The 21190-nt window shown below is 48.2% G+C and overlaps 1 protein-coding gene across 2 annotated transcripts in view; it reads right to left on the bottom strand.

The window, feature by feature from the left end:
* Positions 1-19904, bottom strand: part of LOC144108029 (serine/threonine-protein kinase ICK) — a 40546-nt gene extending 20642 nt beyond the window's left edge. For both annotated transcript variants that reach the window (XM_077641305.1, XM_077641306.1), the window contains exons 1-2: positions 19719-19904; positions 7859-7913 (exon numbers count right to left, since the gene is read on the bottom strand). In XM_077641305.1, coding sequence (XP_077497431.1) covers positions 7859-7913; positions 19719-19858 — 195 coding nt within the window. In that variant the 5' untranslated portion in view covers positions 19859-19904. The remainder of the gene's footprint in view (positions 1-7858; positions 7914-19718) is intronic.
* Positions 19905-21190: the final 1286 nt, after the last annotated feature.

Below are 21190 nucleotides of genomic sequence, written 5' to 3' on the forward strand. Positions count from 1 at the left end.
AGGTTTTCAACCCATTTCCTAGCCCACGCGTGAAAACTTTTCGAAACATAGCCTGCAGGTATGCAAATTCACAGTCGTTAAGTAGCAGTGACAGTCGGCTCCCTGAGGCAGGACCACCTTTTTCGGCGAGGTACACTGGAACACGCCATTATGAGAGTAAAAAAAGGAAGTGAACTGTCCTGTAACGCACTCCCTTTTCATAAAAGGCAGTACACGTTTTAATCACTTTATATCCCCTATTATATATGTCCTCTATATGTATATAGAGGACAGCTTCCCTTCCGTTCCCTTAAAGAAATGGTCTATAGATAGTCTATAGACTTCTTACAGACTCTATTGCCTTCCTATAGATATTTCTTTTGTCTAGTCATAGCCTACAGATTGTCTATAGACAAGTCTGTTGAAAGTGTACGGCCATAAATCTGTAGATTGTCTTAGACTGTATACAGTATTTGTATTGCCTACAGGGTTCTCTAGGGCTATAGAGAGTATAACCTGCCTAATGAAATTTTCGTAAGGGTTTAGCGCACTCCTTTTTGTCAAAGGCAGTGCGCTACAGGACAGCTTTCTCCATTTTTACTCCTTTTTGTTTAGAGTGCAGCCATCAATCAGTTCCATTACAGCCTGATGAGCATGTCTCCAAATGCGGTCGTCAGTGTCTCTACTCGCCTTTGTCCCTCCCGTCTTGTCTGCGCAAGGTATTCCCTGAAATGACTGAAGTTTGTTGAGCCACCTTAAGCGCGTTACTTGGCATCATATAACGCTGCTTCGCTGGCCTCTTCTCTCTTCCTTACGTCGCCAAGATACGCCGAGTTAAGCTTTTATGCGACAGGGACCGTAAATATTACCGCTCTCACGCATTCGCTGGCGAAGTGCTCGTGCAAAGAAGAAAAATAAATCGTTAACAAAAAAGGTATACAGACGGCAAGGACCGTTAGCAGCATGCAAACGAGCCACCAGTATTCCGGAGATTCAAGCAAAAAATAAAGCGACTGTTGTTTCCTCCTTTTTCAGCCGCGATCTTGACACACCTTATATACTAAGAAAGCTCCGCGCCGTAAATTTTATCAACGAGGATAAAATTGTTGCTGACAGTCGTTGCTTTTTCTGCATACGGATTGTTCGTTCGATCCCGGTAAGCCTAAGCGAAAGCTATAGCTGTCGTTACATGGGAATTACGAAGAAAAAAAAGCGAACCGAAGAGCAGGGTAGCAAATACCAAACCGCAAAGGCCGGCAAGTGTCTTTTTTTTCCCATCTTTTTGTTATTGCGGTTAATTGCGTGCCAAGTGCGAAAATTACGATCTGCTACGAGCCAGTGCCGTAATTCTTACAGTCTGCGCGCGAGAATTAAAAAAAATAGAAAGAAAGAAGCAATTCTCTCTTTCCTCCTTTGACATTTACGACTCTTCGCTTCGACTCATTTACAACTTCTGCATAGAAAAATAAAGAAACTAAACAGTAAATAAGGAACCAGTCAGTGGACGAGTTTGCATCCTATCTGAATGCCGTTCCCTTTTCCCACGTGGATGCCCCTTACAAAAAAAAATTAGACAGTCTATAGACTGTCCATAAACTTCTACCTATAAAGTCTATAGACTTTAATAGACAAGAACAGTCTATAGGTAATACAAATCCTATAGACAGACTACAGACAATCTATATAGATTTACGGCCATGCACTTTTTGTAGACTTTTGTCTATAGACTATGAGTAGACAAAAAGAAATATCTATAGGAAGGCAATACAGGCTAAAAAGTCTATAGACTGTCTATAGACCATTTTTATAAGGGGCCATATAGAATCAGGACGAAAAGTAGGCACGAAAAGCAGGCAGCGTTCGGAAAATCATTGAGTAACGCGCAGGGAAAGGAATTCAGCGAAGTGAGCTATGGGAGCAGGAGTAGGCACCACACGAGGGAACGCTAAAGTCGCGGGAGGCCTTAAAAGAATGCCCGCTCTTGTGTATACTCCGACTTCTCAGACAGCGGCGCGCTGTGTTCGCGCAGCAGGCGGGGAGAATAAGAGCTGGAGAACAGAAAGAAGAGGGAATACCTGCACAATGACACCGCCCGCTGTGGTGTTGTTCGTGAGCTCTGCGTGGGTACAGCCAGCGTGAGACTTTTGGGCTTCAGTGAAACTTGAACGCGGAGGAGGCTAAGCTCATCACGTTGATGCTCAGACAACGAATGTGCGGGAGAAACGTTCTCAGCTTCGAACAGTCAGTCCTCACTAACCCATGTGTATAATATATATATATATATATATATATATATATATATATATATATATATATATATATATATATATATATGGACGAGGGTGGCGCTGGTGAACACTCTCAAGGTTCGCTTACACCCAATAAACATAAATACCCACGAGAGCAGCAGATTGGACAGCCGTCGCGCGACCGTAGCTCAGTTGGGAAGAGCACCGGACGCGATATTCGGAGGTCGTGGGTTCGGATCCCACAGGCGGCATGGTTATTTTTTCTGCTGCTTTATAAGTAATTTTCTTTAAGCGATAGATTAATCGATGTATTATTATCTCACTGATCAGCACTACACATTAAAAAAAAAAAACATTCCCCTATGCAGCTTGGTTTCGATGATTGTTGGCTCCCTTCATAAGTATATATATATATATATATATATATATATATATATATATATATATATATATATATATATATATATATATATATATATATATATATATATATATATATATATATATATATATATATATATATATATATATATATATTTCATTTCATTCCATTTCATTTATTGATCCCTTAAAGGCCCGAAGGCATTACATAAGGGGGGGCATATTGGTTTCCAACGGCGATGATGGGAACATGCATAACAATAAAAAGAACAAACATACAAACAAACATAAAAGGGGTTGTAGTCATATCAGGGTTTTCCAGCAAGTGATACATCATTTAACAAAGATATGTCAAGCAATACTCGCTACAAAAGAGCGCAGAAGTGATCAAGATTTATGTGAGGTGAATTTTTATTTTCTCGCGGAATGTTTTGTGATCAGTGCATGCAGCGATGTCGTTAGGCAGTGAATTCCATAGTGCTATTGCGTTGGGGAAAAATGAGTTGTTGTAAGCTGACGTGTGGCCACTGATGCGTGCTATCGGGTTACCGTGACTAAGCCGGGAGGACGTTCGTAGTGGGGCGGTTAATAGAGCGTGCCGTGATCTTGTGTTATGATAAAATGTATGAAGTAAGCATAGGCGGGAAACGACGCGGCGTGATTCCAGTGTTGAGAGACGGAGGGACTGCTTGAGGGCGGTGACACTGGCTTCTCTTGAGTAACATGAAGTGATGAACCGAGCTGCACGATTTTGAATTGATTCCAATTCGATGGTGAGATACGATTGCCATGGGTGCCAGATGGATGATGCATACTCTAATTTTGGCCGCACAAATGTTTCATACGCGAGTTGTTTTATGTTAGGGGATGCAGATTTCAGATTCCTTCTCAGGTAGCCAAGTGTGCGTGAAGTGTCGGAGCAAATGGTTCTAATGTGGGTGACCCAAGAAAGTGTTGGTGTGAGATGTACACCTAGATATTTGTAAGATTTTGCAACGGTTATAGGGACTGATGAAATGCTGTAAGTGTGATTCGTCAAAGTGTGTTTGTGAGTGAAGGACAACGATTTGCACTTAGTAAGATTTAAAGGCATCTGCCACTTTTCACACCATGATGCAATAACGTCAAGGTCCAGTTGCAAAGTGAGGTTATCGGTTGGGTTACTTATTGCATTATAGATGACACAATCGTCCGCAAAGAGTCGCAATTTGCATTGAATATTAGAGGGCAGGTCGTTGATGTATATTAAGAAGAGTAATGGTGATAACCCGGCCCCTTGAGGGACACCAGATGTTACATCTGTTAAGGGTGACTGGATGTTATTGGCGGATGTGAACTGCGAGCGTCCTTTTAGAAAATGTTCGAGCCAGCATATCAGATTAGCAGGAATTCCCAGGAACGAAAGTTTCGCAAGCAGATGGTTGTGAGGTACGCGATCAAATGCCTTCGAGAAGTCTAAGAAGATTGCATCTATTTGGAGGTTATCGTCTATGGCCTTAAGGATGTCTTGGGTGAACTCTGCCAGCTGGGTTTCGCATGAAAATGATTTCCTGAAGCCATGTTGATGAGGATAAAAGAAATATATATATATATATATATATATATATATATATATATATATATATATATATATATATATATATATATATATATATATATATATATATACTCGAAAAAGGCTGGTCCTCCAGCCGAAACGTCGTGAATTAAATCCTGTTATGTTTCTTCAATTTTTGGTGATCTTATATTATATTGACCAAATCAGCTGCCAGAAATCACTTTTGGTATATATATATATATATATCACAATTAAGAAGAGCAAATAATTAGGTCCATTTATAGACATACAAAAGTGCTTAAATCTGCACAAATGCTGAGGCACATAGGATAAACCTAGCAGAAAATTGCAAAAACCTTCCGTAATGGTGTGATGTAGCTTGCTTGCTTTAATGCAAGATCGATGTTTGATTTAGCTTTATATCTGGCGCTTCTTGACGGGAAATCCGAGCTCCGGTACTTAAGTGCTTCGCATTAGCATGAAACGGCCTTAACAAAGTTGTCTGCATATAAAATCGGCAGCTGCTCGTTTCAACCTCCAATATGGCACATCTGGCACGACGTGCACTCTGGAGGGCCGCTTGGCAAACGTACCTGCCTGGCCAGTTCGAAACTAAACGAAGCTAGGTCCGCAGCACGTACGGCTGTAAAATCGGGCTTAATTCCTGCACGTTTTAAAGCTACCTTCGGACTGCCGCACGGAGCGTCGCAGCGCCCATTAGGAGCGGCCTATTGCTGTTCGTGTGTTGGTAAAAGGTGCGCAAGACCAAGCCACTTTGACAGGGTAGTCAAAGTTATCGCTGCCTTCCTTGAGCATGCATCACTCTAAAGCGTAAACATTTAGTAAAAAGCGAGTAATCTGTCCCCTGGGCCGGCGTATGCTGCCCTAGCCTTGGTGTAGATTTCCATCTTTAAAAATACGGAATGCTTACAGTTTGCACCGCAAACAAATTCCCTTCTCGAAACATGCAAAGCTCTAGCAGTTAGGACGGTTTTAACCGAGGTTTCAGCCTCCTCTATTTGGTAACCTCAGGGCCACAGGTTCCGCGTTTAAAAGCCTCCTCTTATTGCTGACTGCGTTAAGTTACTACGCTTTGCAGTGGGAATATAGCTCTGTTGCCCAGAATATATATTTAGTGATGAAAATATACCCCGGAGCTTGGGCAGCACACACTGACCCTAAAAGGGAGTACGCTAGATGACAGCTCACTCCCTTTTTACTCCCATTTAGACGTATTCGTCTTTAGAGCGATGACTTGCCCAGTCACCGCGTTTAGCTCGGCAATCACCGGCCTCCTTTGAACGTGCAAGGCAAGTACCGACGGCATGTGTACGCCAGGCTGGACCACTTTCCTTTCCCATGCGGACCTGTGCTAAGTATAAGCAAAAGTGTGAAAGATTAGTTTTTTTTTCTTTATCTGCCATTTTTGAACGCCGCGCTACAATTACGCTGCTGCTCACATTGTTGCGCGCCTGCACGTCGGTGCGTGCAGTGCCAGTTCATTTCTGCCCCGATCACGCACAGTCCGTTAAAACGGTTTTGTCTTCGAAGGAGGTGGCGACGGAACGATCCTGCTCACCGATAGCGGCGCTTAGAGCAGTGTGGCGGGATGGTGCTGGCGGGCGTGACGTCATAGGCGACGAAGTGGGAACACTTTTCTTGATGCCCGTGAACTACTTCTCACGACCTCGCCTGCTAGTCGCACGTACAGCCCGACAATAGTATTAGGGCTGTGTTCACATCATCGTCGTTATTGTCCGCCCGATTACTTCCACTACGGGGAGAAGCCCACTCCTACTGCTCTGCACTTAACCCTGTCTTTCCATTTGTAGCCGTATGGCTGCGTTCTGGTGGGTGATAATGAGTAATTACTCCCTTATTACAAATCTACTTACAATTGGCGGATTCCCCTAAGCAATGGGCCACCACCGTTCCCACTTCGGGTTGTTAACCCTGTCTTTCCCTTTGTATAGCCGTGTGGCTGCGCTCTGGTGAGTGATAATGAGTAAGTACTCCCTTAGTACAAATCTACTCACCATTGGGGGATTGCCCTAAGCAATGGGCCAACACCGTTCCCACTTCGGGTTGTTGATTAACCCTGTCTTCCCCTTTGTATAGCCGTGTGGATGCGCTCTGGTGGGTGATAATGAGTAATTACTCCCTTAGTACAAATGTACTCACCATTGGGGGATTCCCCTAAGCAATGGGCCAACACCGTTCCCGCTTCGGGTTGTTGATTAACCCAGTCTTTCCCTTTGTATACCCGTGTGGATGCGCTCTGGTGGATGATAATGAGTAATTACTCCCTCATTACAAATCTACTCCTCATTTTGGGATACCATTGAACATTGGGACAACACCGTTCCCACTTCGAGTTGTTGATTAACCCAGTCTTTCCCTTTGTATACCCGTGTGGATGCGCTCTGGTGGATGATAATGAGTAATTACTCCCTCATTACAAATCTACTCCTCATTTTGGGATACCATTGAACATTGGGACAACACCGTTCCCACTTCGAGTTATTAATCAATCTGCTCTTGCCGTACCATTGCTATAACTCGTACAGACTAGCTCAGTTGGTAAAGAAACTGCCCCGCAGGGGTGGTGGTCTCGGGTTCGAATCTCGACCAGGACGGACTTTTATTCACTACGAAGTTTCCGTGGAAGCTGTACAGCTTTCCTTTGTAGCCTTATGGCTGCAGTTGGGTGGATGCTAATGAGGGAGTACTCCCTTATTACGGATCTGCTCTCCGGCACTAGGGGGATTACCCTAAACACTGGACCAACCCAGTCCTGCTTCAGCTGTGGCCACCGTATCTTCGCCAAACTTGCCAGTGTACTCCTCTAACTTGTCGCACCCTCCTCCGCTCGATCGCCTTCCTTTGGATTCCGCTTCGTTACCCTAAGGAACCATGCTTATATTTCTTCATGACCATGCTCATTTCCTCTCTTTGATCTCACCTAGGATATCAGTAACGCTCGTTGGTGTGTTCTCATCAAGTTTTTAAAGATGGTAAAGTTAAGCGAACAAGAAACACGGAAATCCAACCGACAAGACATGAACTGCTTAACCGCAGGAGTCCTCCAAGACAACGACTCACAGCGCGGGCGTGAATAACATTCTCTGTGGCGGACCGGTGAACGAGGCAACTTTTCCGCTATGGCCCGTCACGACAACGATGGCATCTCCCGCGGAGAACTTTTCTTATACAGGCGAAGCTACGTCGCTGTAAGAGAAAACACGCATTTCAATACCCCGACTCCCCATGAGATCGACGACTGGCGATGTCTTCGTCAAGCCCAGCCGGTATAGGCAACTCTGGTCTTGTCCTGTTTGCGTCGTCTTGTCGTCCTTGCTGCTTCAGGAGCTCCATGGCCAAAGATTATGGACAGGGGCCTCGTTACGGGTCGATGTCCGCGCTTCGATGCGGCTGCAGTCCACATTGCAGCGTTTGGCAATAACTCGCACCATAACCGCCGCCGTTCTAAGCGCGCGAGGAAATCCCGGTGCATCGCGCGCGCGCGGGTTTTCTCGACTGTTCGACCACGTTGGAATGAGGACGCCATCGCCGGTCATCAAACCAGTGGCGACGAAACGTCCTTCGGATGAGGCGAGCCCCCGAGCAGGAGCCCGACGGCTCTCGCACGAGGTACTGCGGATCATGTATACACGTCGACGACCGGGCTTACCTTAACTTCTCGTAAGTTCATGCACTCTTCCCAGGAGTAGTACTTCTTCTTCATCCTGCGCCAGTGGGTAGAGAGAGAGAGAAAAAAAAAACAGGCTTCGTTACTACCGCACTGTCTCCGATACAAGCGCCTCGCAATTTGTAAACATCTGCTATCTTCTGATATTGCGATCGAAATAAAGAAGCCGAAAAACCTTCGCGGAACGTGACAGGAATGGGAGCGTGTTGTGTACAGAGTCGATTACACTGGTCCAGAGCGCCCAAGCCGAGTGCTGCGGAGGAAATTAAGTTAAATATTATCGCAGCTGCTTTGCTAGGGGAAAGGCGCTGGTGCCTGTGCGATTCACATGTCTTTTATAGGCCGTTCTACAGCGCAAGTATTATCGGTGAAAGTCAATACATATAGAATTCCGCTTTATTTCCACCGGACGGCACCGTTCGAGCACTCTAGGCAAGCGCGATCGACTCTGTACATCTATAAGGGGAATGTGTAAGAGGGTGCGTTCGCGGGTTCGGTTGCAAGCCTTAATGAGACACATCAGTCATGCGGCGGGTTACAAGGGATCATGTGACCTTCCTTTATTTGTATGACGTCATTTCACGTGAACGACGATCTGACGCTGCGAATTAAATGAAACCTAAGAGAGAGATAGAGAGAGGGCCAAAAATACAGTCACCCGGAAGAACGTTAGACTCAGAACCAGGACGTTCATGGCTCGTCGCTACACAGGACACATTTCAAGAGCGCGCAATTCCTGTTCCACCGAAGGTAACGTCTGTCATGGGCCAACACATGGAGGCGACGGTGTTCGGTTATCACACCCTACGATCGCGATGTCGCTTTAACGCGACGACGTTGAGGAGCTTGTGTCGCGGAAAATCCGGCGTTGGCGTCACCGTCGTTGACCGTGCGCGAAAAATCCGCGAAACGTCTCGAGAAGCAACCTAGGAGGCTGGTGGGCCACATAGATCACTCGACCTCGTGACGTCATCACAACCTGCCCACCGGATTGTGAGCAAACTGCGGACCGTGGCAGGTGGCAGTTGAATAAATGATTGGTCGCTAGAGGTTGCTCGGCAAGAGCAACGTGGGACTCTCACAAGTCCCGCCGGTGGCAGCACCTGCCATCGCAGGGCAGTGGCGCATCGCTTAACCGCTGCACCACTGCGCCAGGAGCGGTACGAAGCTCTTAATGATCTATGAATGTTAAGTAGAGAGTCCATTAAACTATCGCGTCATACCTCCTTAAGGCGGAGGTTAAGTGTCCCCTACAATTTTATTCCTCCGAGGAATGTCTCTTACGAAGGCATCGCTCTAATACGTGAGAAAGAGGTGAGGAGGAGCTTATATCTGCGTTAACGCGGTATTTACTTTTCTGCCTCGCCCTCCTCCACCAAGAATTCCCAGCGTCCGCCCATACGCGACCCACGGTGTATCCTTACTCCTCCAACGCCATTATAGTCCTCGTCTACGCGTACTCGCGTACGCGCGCTCGGCGTGAATATTCATCGGCGCCGACTTCCGGACTCCTTGCGCTTCTCCCACCGTCATTAAAAGAGCGACGATCCCTCGCGTGCGAAGCAGCGCAATTTGTCCATCCACGGACAGCAGCTTCATTATGCCGGCACCTGGCAGCAATGACGACCGGCCGTCGCAAGGTACTGTATACTACACAGTGCACTGACCGAAAGAGCGGGGGGGGGGGGGGGTGGTAACCGCCTGGGCGGAAGAGGGGGCGAAGAAACAGCGGAATCGCGCGCCGGACGAAATCAATCAACAGTCCAGGCAGGCAGGCATGTGCGAGAGGCGTTGACCGCCTTTCGCGCCGCAAGTTGGGTAACGTCCGCAGTTGGACAAGCGGCGGGTCTTGATATACATGCGATTGCGAAGACGAAAGCGTTTTACCCCCGCTACAGGTTAGACGCGCCAGAGGCCCCCGTCGGAATTTATGTTGAGTTGCGTCGTTGCACGGACTGACAACAACAAAAAAGGACAACGAGGGACCGTATACGAGCAGGTGGTTTGTTTCTGCGCGGAAACTAGCACGCAGCATGACGCAGTATGCGTGTACTGTATAGTACATTCCAACGAAGGCATGGCATGCATTGGCCAGTGAAAGCTGTGTGCTTATTTATCGTCGGCCGGTTTCCTGGTGCATCTTATCGTTGCATATTAAGTGCGTACGCATACATCTGTCCCTAGAATCTGCGGCAAGGCTGCATGCGACTTTTTTAAGTATACTGCAAGTGGCCTGTCCTCGCTTACATGGAGATAGCGAACCGCTGGACGACTACATATCGACGTCGGCTCCGGGAAAAGACTATATGGCCATGGAGTTGGTCAGCACCGGGCGATTAAGCTTTAGAGGGGCGCGCTTTAAACTGCCGGATATCTTTGAATGCCTTCGCTCTAAAGAACGGTAAATACAGCAAACACAGCGTGAGAATGCAAGCGTGCATACAATCTCCTTCGTTCGTAACCTGGCGTGCCGGCAAAAAAAAAAAAGTGGGGAGGGGGGGTCTGCATCCGGCATCCGCTTTCCCATGCCAATCACCTGACCGTCGCGCGAGCGGTGACGGTTGTTTTCAAATCTCGTCGTTAAAAGGACATCCGTTGTTTTTTACAAATTAAGCGAGTCGAATCTGGATCCTTGAAAACACGCGTAGACACGAGCTTGGGTTGCTTTTATATATATGCGCTGCCATATCCACCACGTCCTCGCTCGGTTATACACGAAAGGCAAGGCGGACACTTTCACGCGGAGCTATTAAGTCCACAACGAGAGCGAACGAAAGAAAGAGAGAAAGATGAAGAAAAACAGAGCTATATACGGGGTGACGCATTGCTAATGGAACCCGCTGCACAGTGTGGTATGGATCTCGCTTTTTCATCGCCTTTTTCCTTCAACACGTCGAAACGGGCGGCTCGGCTTTGCACGGGGCATCCGCAGCGTTCGAGACAATATATGCGCAACCGCGATCAATCACGATAACAATGGTAATGAGGCAATGCGCGCGCGTGTATGTGCCGTGTGGCGCCCAGCCAACTTTGGAATGGGCGAGACCCGATAAGCTTAGTAGATGCCTTGAGGAGGAAGAAGACCTTTAGCGCGTGACAGTCGCACCCGCTTCTTGGTCCCTTTTTTTTATTATTGCGAAAGTGTGCCTCTTGGCATAAAGTATCTGCCCGGAATAACGGCAGAGCTCCTGGAATGTTCTAAGTGAAAAAAAGTATAGAATGAAATGGAGACTATACATGAAGAATTGCGGTGATGTGGCCACAGTGATCGCAGCCACATAGTGATGAGCCTTGTTTCCCTCAATGGAAGCAGGTTCTGAAGCGATCTGGTCGCGAGAAGTGTATAGTGCCGGCTTATTCCCAGCAAAACGAAGGCGACACGGTTGCGGTCACAGACGCGCCTAGCTACAAGCTTGCTTCTATTCCGCACGGAGCTCCCGATGCTGATATATGTCTGCTACGCCTGCTCAAATTTATGCGACTCCGAAAGGTGGTCATAAACTCGTCTCGACTTGGTGGTAAGCTGTTCACGGCCTGTAGCGGCGCGAGGCTGCATGGAAAAAGCGGGATTAGTATGCGAGGCACTGAAGTGATTAAATCAGTTCATTCGGCACAGCGCGCTAAAAACTGTCTGATATAAAATGTACAATTTTCTTGAGGCGAGGCTGCCAGGAATTCTTTTTTTCAGGGAACTGTTTCACCACAAAAAATTCGTCGAGTGTACAGTGTCGGAATAGAGAAAGCTGCACGAATGTGTCGGGGCAAGCAACTAAAGAAAAAAAGTAATGGCTATCTTTCATTAATGTTTAAAATCGCGGCCACTTTTTATCTTCACACAAGGGCGCAACGTGTAAGATTTTTACAGCGATAGAGTCTCGCCACAGACGCACATTCTCCTCGCATTTTTCTTCTGTTGTGTTTTTGTGCGCTTGCATAACCCGTTGATTTGGGTGGCGCTATATCATGCTTGACTGTGTTGGGCAAAATTGTCCACACATGACTCCTTAGCGAGAACCACAGGTAGAAGCATGAAGATGTTTTTAGTAGGCACTGAAGGGCGTCTGATGTAATGTCATTGTTTGTTTGCATTGCCTGTCTCGGCATTTCCCGTTGTTGTTGTAGTTGTTAATCTCAGTAAGCATGGAAGATAACCACGCGGAGGGATTGGCCATGGTTTGGTGGTGAGTGCCAAGAAAAACGTTGTTGTTGGCCTCTCTTTTCGGCAAGGAAAAGAAGTTTACCGCTACGTTATTTAAGCACTCTGATGGGTCTCACGTCAGGGTTGGGAGGTTTTCTTAAAAAAATCCTCGGTGCGGACGTTGTCTTCGACTCCCTATTTTGGCGCATTTTGTTGACTTGCTGAATATCTTTTTGTTTACACTAACGGAGTCCCGGGCTTGTTAGAAAGAAGTCCTACAAAACATGTGCGATAGCAAAAACGACGGTGATAACAATAATAATTGGTTTTTGGGGAAAGGAAATGGCGCAGTATCTGTCTCATATATCGTTGGACACCTGAACCGCGCCGTATGGGAAGGGATAAAGGAGGGAGTGAAAGAAGAAAGGAAGTAATAGGCGCCGTAGTGGAGGGCTCCGGAATAATTTCGACCACCTGGGGATCTTTAACGTGCACTGACATCGCACAGCACACGGGCGCCTTAGCGTTTTTCCTCCATAAAAACGCAGCCGCCGCGGTCGGGTTCGAACCCGGGAACTCCGGATCAGTAGTCGAGCGCCCTAACCACTGAGCCACCGCGACGGGTGATGGTGAGCGCTGATTATAAATTTAGGATTTATTTTGGAAAATGAAAAATAATAGAATAAAAGGAAACTGTATTATTTAATTTATGCGTCGGGCTGAAATACCATGTGCCACAGGAAAAGAGCGCAAATATGTCGCAAATCACCAGAAAGAGCCCAGAACGTGCACTGACTAGCAACCCTGTTACGCTAACTAGCAAAACGCAGTTGCTGGGCCTGTCTTGCGCTCTTTCTGCTGGTTCGCGTCCTTCACGAAGTGTTTTCTTGTAGCAATGGATCCTCACCAACTCGCCCGCATTTCTGTACTACTGTCTTCAAAGGTAATTCGCAGAAAAAGAAAAAGCCTGGGCTGTTCGAATAAATTACAACCTGCGCTCACGGAGTTTCTTGCTCTATAAAAAAAAAAACTGCGAAAATGAAGGCGTAGGACAAAAATAACACAGACGCACACGAACACGCACACGCACATGCACGCACACACGAACACACACTGTCGCCTGCAGTCGGAGCTGGAAATGACGACCGAACTTGGTTGTGTTGTTTTTTTGTTACATGTGCGATAGCGCAAGAAAATGGCTTTAAGTACGAGGATGAGCAAGAAATAAATGAGTTTAAGTCCGGCGCGTGTGTGTGTTGCCTTCTTCTTCCTGCGTATTCGTTTTCGCAGATTTTTTTTGTCATACAACGTGAATAACCAATTGGACCAGCAACTCATGCTTATGGAGTTGCTTCCCCGTATGCTGCCTATGAATCACAAGCAACTCGCCCGTTCACTCATGCCATCCGTGTCGCCCATCGAACGCTTCGCGCGCAGCGTGTGCAGTTTACTTGAAACCCGCGGGCAACCATTTCACTTTCGCCCCGCTTCCGGACCCGCACACAAGAGGCGTAAGTACCGAGTCATCCCTCTTAAATGACACGAAATAAACAAGCATTCTATACGTCCAGCCCGCATCCGGAAAGCGGGCGCCCCGTGGCGCGGACTTGGAAAGCCGTATACGTGAAACGTAACACGCGCCGCCCCATCCACGCAAGCCGCGGCAACAACTCGTGACGCTCGCGAGCGCTCGTGACGTCACCAAGCGGCGCGTCCGTGGAGTTGGAGGAAGCATGGCACCGGCGTAAAAAGAGGAGAGCGGAATGTGCAATAGAGGGAAGAGAAGGGTGCGGAGAGAGAGGGTTTTACGTAGCAAGGCGGAGGGGTGAGGTGTGGGGGTGAGAGCGCCCCGTGAGAGACGTTGACGACATCGTCTCGTGCCAAGGACGACTCCGCGGTCCATGCGGTCGCCAGCCGCCGCCACCCGTTCCATGCTGCCGTGCTTGCAACCCGCGACGGGTGTAAGCACACACACTGAGAGGCCGTTTCGGGCTCAGTGCCACGGGATTCCGGTTCCAGGAGGAATCCGCCGCGAGCAGTGGCGGCAGTGTCGGCTGCTCGGTGGCACTGCGTGCATAATCTGTCCCCTGAGCATCCTGGTAACAGGGGGACAAGTGCGTGTCTATTACGAAGACGGTTGGGTTAGTTCGTAACTAGCGGGAATAGACCTAGTATTTTCTAGAGCTATTTTGCTGGGTCAGTCGGAGGACAGAGACAGGGAACGCTAGACGTTGATCTGCCAACCTTTACTGAAAGAAACTGCACTTCTGTAGCAGTGTTTAAGTACGGGTCTGCACGCAAGAGTAGCCGGCATTCTACCTCTTAAAAGAGCGAAACACTGAGCGAGTTAGTGGAGGTTGAACTTCATAGAACGGAAAGAACGACGATGACACTTAGAACGCAAGACTGTAAAAGCGACGACTGTCAATTGAAGGTTTAGTCAAACAGACGAAGAGTGTGTGTCATCAACACCGATAACGTCGCACCCGCTAAGCTCACAATGTTCTTTTGCACTACTCTTCCTACCTCTTTCCAGACATCTGGGTTGCACCTACAGAATATGTATGCCGCGGTCAAGAAAACTACATGTACATGAATTCAGCCGCATGAAATAAGTCAGAGAATCGAGGCCGCCCTGGTAGACCTTTACGGGTGGTTTTACTGACAAGGTTATCTGGGGGACAGCAGTATTGTGCGTAAACTAAGCCACCTGCGTAGTCACCATCATCGTCATTACTATCAACTTAACTACAAGCACTGCAGGACAAAGGCCTCTCCCATGTCTCTCCAAATCAACCCTGTCCTTTGCCAGCTGCGGCCATCTTATTCCCTTAAACTTCCTAATCGTACCCGCCCCCATAACTTTATGCCGCCCTCTACTACGCTTAATAATAATAATAACAATAATAATAATAATAATAATAATAATAATAATAATAATAATAATAATAATAATAATAATAATAATAATAATAATAATAAGTTTTGGGGGAAAGGAAATGGCACAATATGTTTCATATATCGGCGGACACCTGAACCGCGCCGCAAGGGAAGGGATAAAGGAGGGAGTGACAGAAGAGGTGCCATAGTGGAGGGCTCCGGTTGCCCCTTCTTTAGCTCCAGTCCGTTTCCCTTAACGACGATCGGTTATCTGCCTTCGCATTACATGCCTACCCATGCCTATTTCTTCTCCACTTCGAGTAGAATGTCATTAACTTGCGTTTGTTCCCTCACCCACTCTATTTCTTCCCGTCTATAAAAGAACAGGAAGTGACAGGAGATAGCCGCTGTGGTAGTCGTGACAGAAGCATCCGTTTACACCTGGCAGCCAATGAGGTTGCTCTGCAGGAGGGCAGGGCTGTCGACGGGTGCCCCGTGTTAATGTGGCACAGCAGGTGGGCCCGATCCATGTAGGCACTGGTGTGTACACCCTCAGATGATGTGGTATAACTCTCGCTATCACTTCCTTCCAGAGGAGGGTCAAAGTTTCAGGAGTTATTTCATTTTTCTTACGTACTTCCTACCGTCTCATGATCCTACTATAATGGTTCGTCAACGTACGTCTGCGCCTCAACGACGCATGCACATTACCTCCATTGTAGCCAAACTGCGAAACGAAGCCCGTACAAGATAAAAAAAGTACCTTGAAGAGCTGCAGACGAGCGCCTACGATTTAACGCGATTCTGAAATATGTGTACGCACAACGAGGTGTCCGAATGGACAGATATCTGCTCCCTCCCGTTGAAACCTTTCCTACTTTCCACACTAGATGGCGCGTACACATGCAGAGCGCAAAACACATAACCGAATAACGCGATACTATGTTCAACAGCCCCATGGACACCCTCCGCGGTAGGTATGCAGGTCTTACTCCGCCACGAAACATTCGTACTCAGCTTGCCGCAGGGCTCCAAGGGCCCTCCTACTTCCTTCAATCTAACGCTTCTCGCACCAGCCAGAACTGGACCGCTTCCTTTGCCTACCACCAATGACTTCTGTGGCCCATTAGTGGCACACGATACCTGCGTCCTGAAACCCAAGGTACGGCAACCTTTGTAAGTGACCACCATGGTCACCACCACCAACCCGAGCTAAGATCGCGGCTCGGGGGTGAACCGCTTGAACCCGACTGCGGCGGCTGCGTTTTTATGGAGGAAAAACGCTAAGGCGCCCGTGTGCTGTGCGATGTCAGTGCACGTTAAAGATCCCCAGGTGGTCGAAATTATTCCGGAGCCCTCCACTACGGTACCTCTTCTTCCTTTCTTCTTTCACTCCCTCCTTTATCCCTTCCCTTACGGCGCGGTTCAGGTGTCCAACGATGTATGAGACAGATACTGCGCCATTTCCTTTCCCCCAAAACCAATTATTATTATTATTAACCGCTTGAATAAAGTACTCGGGTTCGAACCCGACCGTGGCGGCCGCGTTTCGGTGGAGGCGAAACGCAAAAGGCGCCCGTGTGCTGTGCGATGTCAGTGCACGTTAAAGATTCCCAGATGGTCGAAGTTATTTCGGAGCCCTCCACTACGGCACCTCTTTCTTCCTTTCTTCTTTCACTCCCTCCTTTATCCCTTCCCTCGAGGCGCGGTTCGGGTGTCCACCGAGATATGCGAGACAGTTACTGCGTCATTTCCTTTCCTCAAAACCAATTTTCATTTTTTTCAGCAAAAGATGAGCGACTGGATCAAAGTGATATGACGGGAGGGACCAGAGGTGGTCTTTGAAGCTGCTTTGCAAACTAAGCTAAAACATCTGGTCGCATATCTTCCACGCTTCCCTGTACACTTCCCTGTCAAGTTAATTTTCTTTTTGATTCTTCTACCTGTCCGTATCCACGACGACAAACACACAGCTTACACGTCGACGCTAGATTAATTAAAAAAGATAAGGCCTTCCGTGAGAAAATCTTGGTAACAAGGCAAACGACAATCACCTGCTCTACTGGATGTCACGAACGCATCGATTGCTTCGACACTCACCCTGCACCTGCGGTGCGCGTTGGCTGAAGAGTTCAGGCCAAACGGAAATGGTAGCGACGCTGTAATTAACTGGCAACATATCGCTTGGCTTTCTACTATTGCTCCCACTACTGCCAACGGGCCGAAAGGCAAATGTCGCATTTTAATTTAGAACACAATCTTGTACACCGAGCACGTAGTGCTAAAGATGTGCTCTTTAACAGGATGTAAAACTTGGTAGCTCATCATCGTGTTTTACTTTTTGCTGCTAGTGTGAATCACTCCGTTGAGTTTTTCTCTTCGTTTTCAGAGCACAGATTATCCTAAGCCGATGCGCTCGCCCACTGAGGTCTAATGTGGAGACCAGTGTGACCCGTTTGACCCTGGCGTAGCAATCGAGCAACGTTGGGGTTCAGGAGGTGGTGATGATGAAATCAGAGGCGCTGTAACTGACGCACGGAGAATGCCTTAAATACACAAAGTGAAAATTGGTTTTTGAGGAAAGGAAATGGCGCAGTATCTGTCTCACATATCGGCGGACACCTGAACCGCGCCGTAATGGATAAAGGAGGGAGCGAAAGAAGAAAGAGAGAAAGAGGTGCGGTAGTGGAGGGCTCCGGAGAGACTTTAGACTACCTGGGGATCTTTAACGTGTACTGACATCGCCCAGCACAGGGGCGCCTTTTGCGTTTCGCCTATATCGAAACGCCATGCGGAAAATAATTACGGAGGGCTGATAGCAGGAAGAGAGAAAAGGCACGGCGTAGTGGAGTTCTCCGGATCTTAAACCATTTGTGGGTCTCTAACGTTCACTGACGTCGTACAGCACGTGGGCGTTTTCACATTTCGCCCCAATCGAAATGCAAACTGCAACGGCCGGACTTCGACCCCTATTGTACTGTGCATAAAGTGGACATCAAAGGCCAGCAATTCCCCTGCCACGAAGGCTCAGTGGCTCTGCATTTCTGCTACAGAGCACGAGATAGCTGTTTTTAAACTGTTTAGTTGGAATAAAAAAAAAATGCTCGGGTGACCAAATTTTGGCGCCCCTCGCCCCACAACCTTCTTCGTCCGTAAGCATGCAACTAGTAGACCAACATAATAATAATAATAATAATTGGTTTTGGGGAAAAGGAAATGGCGCAGTATCTGTCTCATATCGTTGGACACCTGAACCGCGCCGTAAGGGAATGGAAAAAGGAGGGAGTGAAAGAAGAAAGGAAGAAGAGGTGCCGTAGTGGAGGGCTCCGGAATAATTTCGACCACCTGGGGATCTTTAACGTGCACTGACATCGCACAGCACACGGGCGCCTTAGCGTTCTTCCTCCATAAAAACGCAGCCGTAGACCAACAGCAATTTCTCCTTTGAAGAACCCGAGGGGGTCAAACTCTTCAGGAGGGCCCTATTGTCTAAGAAGCACTCTTGCGGCTTAAGTATATAAATATATATTACAATGACAACAATAGCGTTTTTAAGAAGCCCTTCCGACAGCTTACGCCACGCTACAAAGCTCAGGGGAGAAGCTCGTCGGGCAACTTTGGTGGGCGGACGAAAATACCTCTCATGTGCTCCAGTTTAAAGGGAACGGGAATCGATAGCCGTATCACGTGAATATGAGCAGCAAGACTTATCCCCCACGTCGAAAAAAAATGACGTCCGTCATGTACAAGGACTACACAAGCTCTCTGCTGCCGCTCAGTTAACACCGGCAACGAATTCGCTTTTACAAGGCGCGCCAGCGGCCGGCGCCTATAGTGAGACAAAGGAGGGTGAAATCTTGACAGGAGCAGCGGGCTTCACTGCGTGGCTTCGTACGTGTATGTGGCTACTCTGAAGAACAAAGCATCGTCTCTGAAAGGCGGCACTTGTACGCCCGGTGAGTTGCCGCGTCTTTGCTCTGCAAGCACACCGATCGTACGCCCCTCCCGCACGTCAACGCGCTGCTATTTTTCGCCACTGTCGTGCTTGCCGCTCTCTGGCCGCGCCTTCCTAACCCGGACGTCTTCGTAACGGAAGCAGAGAACCGCGGAGCTTCCTTATTGGAGCTTTCGTTTGCCTATACGCACAGTCCTTTTCTGCGTCGCTCATGCGTTACGAAGGGCAGGCCATGGGGGCGGGTAAGCTTTAACCTGGGGAAGGGAGAGGAGGTTCTACTTCACGCTCAGAGAACGAAAGCGGGAGTAACCCTTACAAAAATTTCTTTAGGCAGTCTGTAGACTGTTCATAGACTTCTGTCTATAAAGTCTACAGAGGTCTCTATGGACAGACCCTAGGCAACAGTCTGTAGGCCATACAAATCTATAGACAGTCTAGAGACAATCTATAGATTTATGGCCTTACACTTTTAGTAGACTTCTGTCCATAGACAGTCTATAGACTATGAATAGACAAAAAGAAATATCTATAGGAAGACAACAGAGTCTATGAGAGGTCTATAGACGGCCTATAGACCATTTTTGTAAGGGAATAGAAAAATGAAAGGGAAGAATAAAGGGTTGGAGTGATGACGTCATGTTCAATGGGGTGCAGCTCTAGGAGATAGTGGGCAGGCACGTTCAGCATGCAAGGAGCCTGAGCTGTACAGACACAAGCGCCGACTCAGTGCCAATGAAGGTTCGGAGGGACGACGTCATGTTCAATGAGGCGCAGATCCAGGAGACAGTAGGCAAGTCCAGCACGCACGAAGCCTGAGCTATAGGCCGCAAACGCCGACTCATTGCCAACGATATGCCGACACCTCTCACCGTTTGATGGCCACCTTCTCGCCAGTGTCCAACCGCTGGCCGAGCACCACGGATCCGTAGGTCCCGTCGCCCAGCGGACCCAGCGTCATGTACCGGTTCATGGCCGCTACATCCCGGCTGCGGCTGCTGTACGACTTCATGCACAACGCGGGGCAGTGTGGGCGGCCACTGCTGCTGCTTGCTGCTGCTGCTTCTTGCTGCTGCTGCTAGCGGCGGCGGCGTCAGCGACCAGGAACGCAGCCCGGCCAGTGTTGACGGGTACGCGTTGCCATGGCGACGCGATCGGCGGGCGCGCGCCTGCTCGCGGTCACGCGGTCAGGGGTGCCACAGGCGGATGTGGTCGGCTGCGTCGTGGCGCTGCCAAGACGGTGCTGACCCGGCGCCCCGTAGGGTCGGATGCGCGGCACGTGGGCTGCGTGTACGGGATTCCGCGCCATTTTGTTTCTTTTTCTTTGGTCAGCGTTCATGTTTACCGAGTAGAAACAGAGCGGAGAATGCATTTCGCTAACAAAGAGGCGGATTGTCTACGGTGGAGCATGCGGAACTTTATAGGGGTCATAAAGTGTAAATAAAAGGCCAAAGAGATACGCTAGTAGAAGATGTTGGGCGAGCTGTTCCACGACTGGAAACAGACAGAACAACGCTACGAAGACAATAACAGGCAGAGACACACAAACAAGCGCTACTCGCCGTGTCGCAAATTTGGCCACGCGTCTGACCAGCATCAACCCTTAAAGTGTGCGTGCACGTGTGTGTTTGGTTTGGTTTATGGGGGTTTAACGTCCCAAAGCGACTCAGGCCATGAGAGACGCCGTAGTGAAGGGCTCCGGGAATTTCGACCACCTGTGGCTCTTTAACGTGCACCGACATCGCACATCGCACAGTACACGAGCCTCTGGAATTTCGACTCCATCGAAATTCGACCCCCGCGGCCGGGATCGAACCCGCGTCTTTTTTTGGGCTAGCAGCCGAGCGCCGTAAGCAACTGAGCCTCATGCGCCAAACACAGAATTGAGAAAATTACTGCTGTTGTTACAGACTATAAGTTAGTTATTGACGTGGTGTAAGCAAGGCCGACTCATTGCCAACGACATGCGGACACCTCTCACCGTCCTGCGCGCTTGTCCTGTCTCCTCCGTTCCAGTTGTCGTTTTGTTAGTGTGTAGCGCGTTATTCAAACCATACGTGGTGTAGTTTGTTTATAATGTTTCCTTGTTTTTAATAACTTGACAACTCGCGGTAAGTCTACAGTTGCATTCTCTTGTAAGGGTAAATAGGGGTGGTAAGGGATGTGTTTATTGTAAAATACCGTGAAATGCATTTTTTGTAGTTTCTCTAGCTTTGTGTATGAAAATTAAATATGGCTGATTGTGACAACTTCGACGTATAGATCACAAAGAGGATTTCCTTGTTTCATGAGTATGAAGGTATGAACTCATGTGTAAGGTGCGCACATCCGATACGAAGCTGGA

Source organism: Amblyomma americanum, chromosome 10 (assembly GCF_052857255.1).
Source record: "Amblyomma americanum isolate KBUSLIRL-KWMA chromosome 10, ASM5285725v1, whole genome shotgun sequence".
NCBI classification, from domain to species: Eukaryota; Metazoa; Arthropoda; class Arachnida; order Ixodida; family Ixodidae; genus Amblyomma; species Amblyomma americanum.